Genomic DNA, 8,617 nt, shown 5'->3' on the forward strand with positions numbered 1-8,617 from the left:
AAAAAGATCAAAATGCGAAATTTGGCGTCCGCCACGTGAATGTATTCTATAAAGCGGCTTTGGGACCCGCCGGCTTGAGAACCCTGGTACCTGGCACCTCCGCCGCGCCGCCCTCAGGGCCCGGCCCAGCCGAGAGCGCGCTGGGGGCGGGAGGCGGGTGTCCGGCCCCGCTGGGTCCGGGCCGGCTGGGAAGCTGAAGCCAGGCCTCTAAGTTAGGAGCCCTACCGGGCTGGGATCTCTCCGAGACGCTTCCGTTTGGGTGTTCATTAAGGGGTGAGTTATTGCGGCGCGAGCCAAAGGTCACTTCAAAGGCTTATGGCTGTGCGCTCTGGTCTTTAGAAGCACCGGGACCGCTTTGTGTGCGGCTTTCCCGGGTGCGGTTTAGTGTTTGCAAACTACAGGGTGGACAAATTGCACAGGGCAGATGCAAGAGGGGGACTGGGTCTCTCCTTTCACCTGACCAGGGCCGGCACCTGCTGAGCCCCAGCAGTGGTGGGTGGGCAGCTTGGTCTGTGTTTTCGGATGGAGGTGGAAAGGATGCTTGTTTCTTGGGTATTTTGCAGCCCAGGCCAAGGATGGCGTGGGTACTTACTGGCATCAACCTCAGGGCAGACTCTGACTAGGGTCCACCCAGGCCCATCTACACATCCGAGCTCCTTTCCCGGTGCCCCGGGCTGTAGCCAGCTCCCTCCCACCTCAATCCTGCAGCAGCCCTCTCTTCTTTTCCTTGGAGAATGGGGCTTGCTCTCCAGCACTGGGCCGGGGAGCATTTAGAGCCTGGTGGAGGCTTGAGGACAGTGGACTGGTTCTCCTGCCCTTCTGACCCTCGGGGGCTCACCCTCTGGTTGGAGGGTCTGGGGCTTCCCTCCAGCCAGGGGCTCTCCCCTCCCCCATCCACAAGGATGGTTGGTGTTTAAAGCCTCTGCTCCTCTGGAGTCCCCAGTCTTCTTTCTTGGGGGCACCACGCATCTGGAATGGCTGCCGGAGCCAAGTATCAGTCACATTCACCGTGACACCCTTAAAGGGGGTAGAGGCTGTGGACTTGGCAGCCTTTGTGAGGAAGAAGGGCTGCTACTGAGTTTCCCATTTTGTTCCAGATCCGCCTCCACAGAGTATCAAAAGAACCCGAAGAGCCTACAAAAAGAGTTAGAGACAAAATTCAAGAGAAAACACACATACGTAATTGTGGTGAGTGGGTGTGATTAAAAAAATTTTTTTCCACTGCATTTCCGTTTGTCCTGCAAAGCAAGGTAGCCATCTCAGGATTCATACATCAAGACGTAAAACAAAGGGCGGCTTTGAAGTGGGTGCCTCAGTGTGAACTGCGGCCCCGTTACATGATAACCGATCATCGGCCTTCAAATTTATGGCACTTTAATGGGGTGAGCCCGGTGCCTTAAATGCACAGTGTATTACAGTATTGAGTTATCTGGGCTAAAGAAGAGTGATTTAAAAGGCGCGTCCAGGACTTCCCATAGGGCAGAAGAGGCTCAGGCTGAGCCAGGGGGCTGGGAGAAAATAAATCCCCTTCAGAGCAAACCCGAAAAGGAGTAGTTTCGAAATCCCGGGGTAGCGAAGCCAGCGGGGCGGCGGAGACTCGTGGCTCGGGTCCAGTGAATTCATGAGGATGCCTAGCAAGAATCTGACCGCCAGAAAGAGATCCGTGGGCTTCTGAGGCCCAAGTGTAGGCAAAGCCAACCAGAACCGTAGGGAATTTCGAGGAAAACCGACCCAACCAGCACTCCACCGCCTCCCCCTTTTTCGTCCATGTGCTAGCACTGACCAGCGCTCGGTGGTTTACTCGGATCGCGGCGCAGGACACGCGGCCCGGCGACCGTCGCCCCCTCCCTTCCGACTCGCGCCCTCCCCGCCGCCCGTGCCCGGCTCTGGCGGGCGGGCGGGCAGGCGATCGCGGGGTCGGCCCCGCGCGTCGGTCGAGCCTCTGCGCGTCCCAGGCCACGGCGGACAGCAGGTCCTTCGTCCCCGGCGAGGCTGCGCGCGTGCCGTCCCGCTTCTGGCCGCCGAGCAGAGCTGCTCGCAGCGCCGGCGCCGGCCACTTTATATAATCCCGCGGCTCGCAGGGTGCGCGAGCCGGGAAAAGTGCGGAGTAGGGAATTCTTTTGCTGCGCTCCCTCCTACGCCGAGTCTGCTTTCCACTTCTGAAAAGTGCCGGGCCTTGGGAAGTGTTTTTCTTTTCATTCCTTACTGAAGCGTTTACAGCCGCCGTGGTCGCAGTCATAAATTTTGTTACAAACCACAATGACAGGTGCATTGATATGCACCGTGAGAGCTCCAGCTGCTTAATAACCCCGTCCCCTGGCCGCTGTGAGCGCCTTTTATTTATTCGGTATCATATTAGGTATTGATCCCGGGTAGAATTAAGTGCAGTGAACAAGTATCAGGGCTCCGCTGCTTCGGCGGCGCGGGCGGGCGCGGCGGGACAGCGCGGCCGGGAGACGGGCTGCTGCGGCTCCGGAGACGTCTTCCTTCTGGCTGGAGACCATTTGGCCCGCTATTCCGAACGGAGTTGGGCAACTTCCTGGGACCCGGAGAAAAGACGAGCCACATCCAGTTTGGCGCCCCTTCCCCAGGAGGGGCAGGGGTTGGCGCCGGCGGAGTTTGGGGAAGCAGCAGGGCCCCGTCCCCGACTGGGGGTTGAGGGTAGGGAAGGAGAATGGGGGTGGAGTAGAGGGGGGTGAGAGAAGGACAGCCAAGGACTTCGGACAAAATGCCTAGCCTCGCCTCGCCGCCCCTCCCCCTCCCCAGGCTCTTCTCCACCCCAAGGCATTTGGGCCCTGGAGCCCAAATGAGCAAAGGTACCAAAGGGCGAGAAAAGAAAGCCTTAAAAAAAAGGGGGGGGGGAGTGATCGAAAAGATGAACCACTGAACAGTTGACCATTGTCCAAGTGATTTATGACCCGTTCCTGCTTTTTAGGTTCAAGCAGAGTTCACAAGGAGTAGGGATTTCTGGAAAGAAATAAGCCTTTTACCAGTGTTACAACAAAATTCTCAGGTTTTGTTTGTAGAGGGGTGGCTTCTTTGGGGGCACTGTATTTTGGGGGGGCAGTAAAGCCCTCCCCAGTTAGGACAGCGCTAGGGCTACCTTTGCTGGTGGGGAACTAGACATGAATGCAGTGGGTCGTCCTGGCGTGCGCCTGGCAACCCCAGAAGACGTGTAAACAGGAGGGAGAACAGACTCTGCCCAGTACTTGCAGTTGGAAGTCGGAACACAAAGATTTTTCCAAGAACATGCCATAGGAACAACTATGCTTGTTGATGTAAACCCATCTATTGTCCCAAAGACTTGGTGAGTTCCTAAAAACCTGCTTCACTGTGTCTGGTCCACCCATCAGGATCAATTTGGTCAACATTGGAGGCAGGAGGGGGATGTTTTGCTTCCACAGTTGTAAATGGAATGGCAGCAGCAGCAGCAGCAGCAAGTTCTGCTGGTCTAAGAGTTTGAGGTGACCATTTACACATCCAGTGGGTTAAGACTGGAAGGAGGATTCCAGAAAAAGTGGCCAAACTTACCCAAACTCAGAGGGCCCAGTCCTTTGGCCTGGGGGCAAACACACATAACAAGGATGAGGATTTAGATGATCATTTGATATTCAGGAATTTTAACAGTCAGAGAATGCTATAGACAAGTAATGGAAAGAAAGATTAAGTCCAGCATACATTTAAGAACAGGAGTAACAAAATTCTTATAATTTACATCTTATTATAGTATCCCTTTGGGAAGGGCCTGTCTTACCAAGATAAATGTCACATTCACTTGTGTTCTAGAATAAAATGGGCAGCAACACTACCAAAGGGTGATTTGAGGAATTTTTAAAAATGTGTTAAGCTCTATGGCGAAAGTGGAGGACAAATGAGTTGGAGAAGTAGTTTCAGTACTGTGGTCCAATCCATGAGGTCATATAAGCTGACTAGATAATTGGGTCCATCACGATGACCACAATGGAAGCCAAGGAGAGTTTCTGGGAAGGAAAGTTGCCCGAAACAAACAAAATCAGGAGCTAAAACCGGGGAGCTGACCTGTGAGTTTTCTTTATCAAACAGACAAAAGTGATTGAATGGTATTAGTTATACTTTAACTTCTTAGGAGCCATTCAGAAAAAGCAGGGAGGGAGGGTGAGAGGGGAAACCCCCATCAGGAGTCAGGGGACACAAAAGGGGTAGAATTTTTCTCGTTTTTTTTTTTTTTTTTTCTTCTTCTTCTATCTGGGTCCATTCATCATGTCATGAGAAGTTCTCTCATTGGGAGGTAGGGTGGAATAGATAGTCCAGAGCAGAGGTCAATAATAATAATATCTATTTATACAACAGATCTGAAGTAAAAACGATAACGTCATAGGGCATTCCTCAATTCTCCCAAGCTGCATGCATTTCGAATGCTAAACCTCTTCATGTATTTCCAGTGGTCACCATTTTGAGGTAGCAGGAGGACATAGTTCAGAGGCTACAAAAATGTAGATGAAAGAGAAGAAACAGTTTTTTTGCCCTCAAAATAAGTCGGAGTCATTAAGCCTTGATGTTTATCTCCTAGTTTTCTACATTGTAGATTTCACAGTCCTGACCCACAGCGCTCATTGGGCCGCTCCTCAGCCTGTCATCGCAAAGTGGATCATCTGGGTCCTCATGAAAGATGCTATGATTTTGAAACCAGGTGGGGGAGATGTTATTTTTTGAGAGCACTGGCTGTTCTGGGGCTTTCTTTTTTGTATCAAAACACTAGGATGATTCCATGATTGGCTGATGGATTCAACCGTTCACCCACTCATTCAACAAGCATTTTTTTGCATTTATGACCTGTAGGCCACTGGGAGGGGTGTTATGAATATACAGATGAATAAGACACAGTCCCTGCCTGCAAGGAGCTCACAGTTTCATGGGAAGCATCAGCCTGTAAAATGCTTGAGGACATAAGTGCTTTTATATTAAGGTTCAAAGGCAAAATTGACAATCTTAGAGAAAGAAAATTGGCAGTGGAGTAGAAGTCCCTTCCCTAGGTTAGAATTGAGCTAAAAAGAAGGAAAGACCTTTCTCTTACATTTAGGAGAAACTCCTTATGACTTTTCCAAGGGTTCAAATAAGTTGAACTTCACAAATCCCAGATCCAGTACCTTTCCCAACCCCTCACCATGAGGTGAGTGGGAAGCAGAAAGCCTGGGTTAGCCCCTCTACACTGACTGGTCTTGCCAATGACAGTCCCCCTGGGGCCTCTCACTTTTCTTTTCAGCAGGTCGCCTGGAGGCAGGAGGCTGGGCCAGCTCTCAGGACTCTGAAGACCTTGGAGGTGGTGTTAAGGATACCGTGGTAGTCAATGTTATTTGAGCAGGGTCAGCAGGCCCTGGAGCTTCCTGAGTGCACGATGCAGAAGGCCGCTTACTATGAAAACCCAGGACTATTTGGAGGCTATGGCTACAGCAAAGCTACTGACACTTATGGCTACAGCACTCCCCATCAGCCCTACCCTCCCCCTGCTGCTGCCAACTCTCTGGACACTGATTACCCGGGTTCTGCCTGCTCCATCCAGAGCTCTGCACCACTTCGAGCTCCAGCCCATAAGGGGGCTGAACTCAACGGCAGCTGCATGCGGCCTGGCACTGGAAACAGCCAGGGTGGGGGTGGTGGCAGCCAGCCTCCGGGTCTCAACTCAGAGCAGCAGCCACCACAGCCCCCTCCTCCACCACCGACACTGCCTCCATCCTCTCCCACCAACCCTGGAGGTGGAGTGCCTGCCAAGAAGGCCAAAGGTGGGCCCAATGCTTCTAGCTCTTCAGCCACCATCAGCAAGCAGATCTTTCCCTGGATGAAGGAGTCTCGACAGAACTCGAAGCAGAAGAACAGCTGTGCCACAGCAGGTGAGGGGGCTCATCCGCTGCGCCAAGGCCCCTCCAGACTGACCCAGGGAGGCCCCAGCCATCTAGGGACCAAAAATTCAGAGCTGGAAGTGTAACCTTGGAGGCCAGATGCTTAAACTCCTGTTCACACAGAAATATCCTTCCGAATGTCCCTAAATGTCCCTTGTAGTGGCAGTGGGTTCACTTCCATTCCAGACTGTTGGTCCCTTAGTTGGACAGGTCTGTTATTAATGCAGAGTTCTTCCTTATACTGACACAGTGTCTGCTCTCCTGGGCTACTGGTCAGCTCCCTCTTCACCCACCAGCTCTTCGAAGTTTGAAGAAGGTATGATCATCCCCATGCCCGGGTGTTAAGTATATCAGATCACATACACCCTATGCCCTTAAATTAATAAGACATGTGGTCTGAGGAATACTATGTAAAGAGCCACGCTAAAGGTTTTATGAGCACTACCTAATTTAATTTTCCAAACACACTTTTGAGGTAGATATGCAACATTCCCATTTTACAGATAAGGAACCTGTTAATTAAAGATGATAAGCAACTTGCTCAAGATCCCAAACCACAATGCAGTCAAGTGGTGGATTTGAACCCAACTAGTCTGACTCAGGGCCTGCAAAGCATCACCATGAGACTACTTGGAGCACCCCAGGCCAATTCTCCTCACTCCAGCAACTCCAGATGGGAGAGAGTATTCTGGGAAACAGCAACAGTCTTGGGTCTCCCTCCTCTAGGTCCCTCAGAGTGTGTGCAGGGGGAAGACGGGCACAGCCAGGGCCTCTGCTCCTTCTCTTCACCCAGGCTGCCTGGGTCCTGAAATGTTCTGGCCTTGTGTTCTCTGACGTGGTTTACCTTCAGGGAGATGAACTTGCTTCCAGGTCCAGTGCTAGTCTGAGGCCTGGGATGTGGCTTGTTGTCTAGCTGGTTTGCCAGATGCTCTCTGGGGCTGCTGCTCCTAGGGGGAAAGCATTTCCTGGCCTGCGAGCTCCTTCTCCTGCCCCTCCCTCCTCAGCTGCAGGCTCAGACCCTCCCTCCTAGGAGGAATCCATTTGTCTTCCCAGTGAGGGAGTGGACAAGCAGTGGAGAGGTGGCAGGGGTGGTGGAAGCCACGGTTGAGGTTGCTGTGCCTAGTACTGCAATACTCAAAATGCTTCCAGCCCGGCCCTAGCCCCCTACAACTCCATCCAGGGTAGTTGTTTTTTTGTTTGTTTGTTTTGTTTTACCATTTTCCTGCCTCTGGGTACAGCTGGCTGGAGTGAGATGCCAAGATACTTACCCTGATTCTTTGCTCCCTAGGGGGCTCTGCCCAACAGCCAGCTCCTAAGTAAAGCGAGCTGGAGCTGCTCCCTCTTCACTTCACCCTCATTTCCAACAGCAGAGGCCAGGAGGAGTGTTCAAAGAAGTCTGGCCTTTCTTTGGGGGTGGGGTGGGGGACTAGGGAGGCCTTAGCAGCTGCTCCTACTCTTTCATTAAACTCCTTCATGGCCTTTGGGCTAGACTGGAGAGGAGGGGGAGGGTAGAGTGAATCCGACCTCAGAAAGCCGACGGACGGAGGCTTCAGGTGCGCCTTATAGGTAGGCATGGGCGGAGCTGTCACCCTTTGGAACTTCACTTATCACCTGTTCCTTCAGCCAGAATTGGAGGTGGGGGAGAGGGTGGAGGAAGGGGGAGCCAGGGACGCACCTCTTCCCCCAGGGTCCCCACCTCGTCGCTCAGCAACTCCCTCTCTCCCTCCCCACACAGGAGAGAGCTGTGAGGACAAGAGCCCGCCCGGCCCGGCCTCCAAGAGAGTGCGCACGGCGTACACCAGTGCGCAGCTGGTGGAGTTGGAAAAGGAGTTCCACTTCAACCGCTACCTGTGCCGACCTCGCCGAGTGGAGATGGCCAATCTGCTGAACCTCACCGAACGCCAGATCAAGATCTGGTTCCAGAATAGGCGCATGAAATACAAGAAGGACCAGAAGGCCAAGGGCATCCTGCACTCGCCGGCCGGCCAGTCCCCGGAGCGCAGCCCGCCGCTCGGCGGCGCCGCGGGCCACGTGGCCTACTCAGGCCAGCTGCCGCCGGTGCCCGGCCTGGCCTACGACGCGCCCTCGCCGCCTGCTTTCGCCAAGTCGCAGCCCAACATGTACGGCCTGGCTGCCTACACGGCGCCGCTCAGCAGCTGCCTGCCCCAGCAGAAGCGCTACGCGGCGCCCGAGTTCGAGCCCCACCCCATGGCGAGCAACGGCGGCGGCTTCGCCAGCGCCAACCTGCAGGGCAGCCCGGTGTACGTGGGCGGCAACTTTGTCGACTCCATGGCACCGGCGTCTGGGCCCGTCTTCAACCTGGGTCACCTCTCGCACCCGTCTTCGGCCAGCGTGGACTACAGTTGCGCCGCGCAGATTCCGGGCAACCACCACCACGGACCCTGCGACCCTCATCCCACCTACACAGATCTCTCGGCCCACCACTCGTCTCAGGGACGCCTGCCCGAGGCCCCCAAACTGACGCACCTGTAGCGGCCGCCGCGGGCCGGGACTCGCGGCGCGATTACCTCTCTGGCTTTGGCGGCTGGGGGCCAGCCGGGCAGCCCGGGGACCCACCCCTTTCCCCGCCCGGGCCTGGCCGCCGCCTCCCGGGTCTCGGGCCTCCAGCGGCAGAGGAGCTGGCACCCGGGCCACCCCTCTCGGGCGCATCCTCCTCTGGATGACTCGCCGTAAATCAGCCGCAAGGATCCTCCCCTGTAAGCCTGCCAGTGCCATATACC

At 54.5% G+C, this 8,617-nt stretch overlaps 1 protein-coding gene across 3 annotated transcripts; it reads left to right on the forward strand.

Moving 5' to 3' along the window:
- Positions 1 to 889: 889 nt before the first annotated feature.
- Positions 890 to 8,417, forward strand: HOXD3 (homeobox D3). Of its 3 annotated transcripts, none has more exons than XM_062188218.1 (3): positions 890 to 1,188; positions 5,243 to 5,867; positions 7,612 to 8,417. In XM_062188218.1, the coding sequence occupies exons 2-3, from the start codon at positions 5,327 to 5,329 to the stop codon at positions 8,367 to 8,369; spliced, it is 1,299 nt and encodes a 432-aa protein (XP_062044202.1). In that variant the 5' UTR covers positions 890 to 1,188; positions 5,243 to 5,326; the 3' UTR covers positions 8,370 to 8,417. The 3 variants fall into 3 exon arrangements, with proteins under 3 accessions (XP_062044202.1, XP_062044212.1, XP_062044222.1); XM_062188228.1 differs by having other exon boundaries at positions 1,110 to 1,188; positions 5,246 to 5,867; XM_062188238.1 differs by lacking the exon at positions 890 to 1,188 and adding an exon at positions 4,239 to 4,669.
- The last annotated feature ends 200 nt before the right edge of the window (positions 8,418 to 8,617 follow it).

This window comes from Lepus europaeus, chromosome 1, assembly GCF_033115175.1.
Source record: "Lepus europaeus isolate LE1 chromosome 1, mLepTim1.pri, whole genome shotgun sequence".
In the NCBI taxonomy this organism is placed as follows: domain Eukaryota; kingdom Metazoa; phylum Chordata; class Mammalia; order Lagomorpha; family Leporidae; genus Lepus; species Lepus europaeus.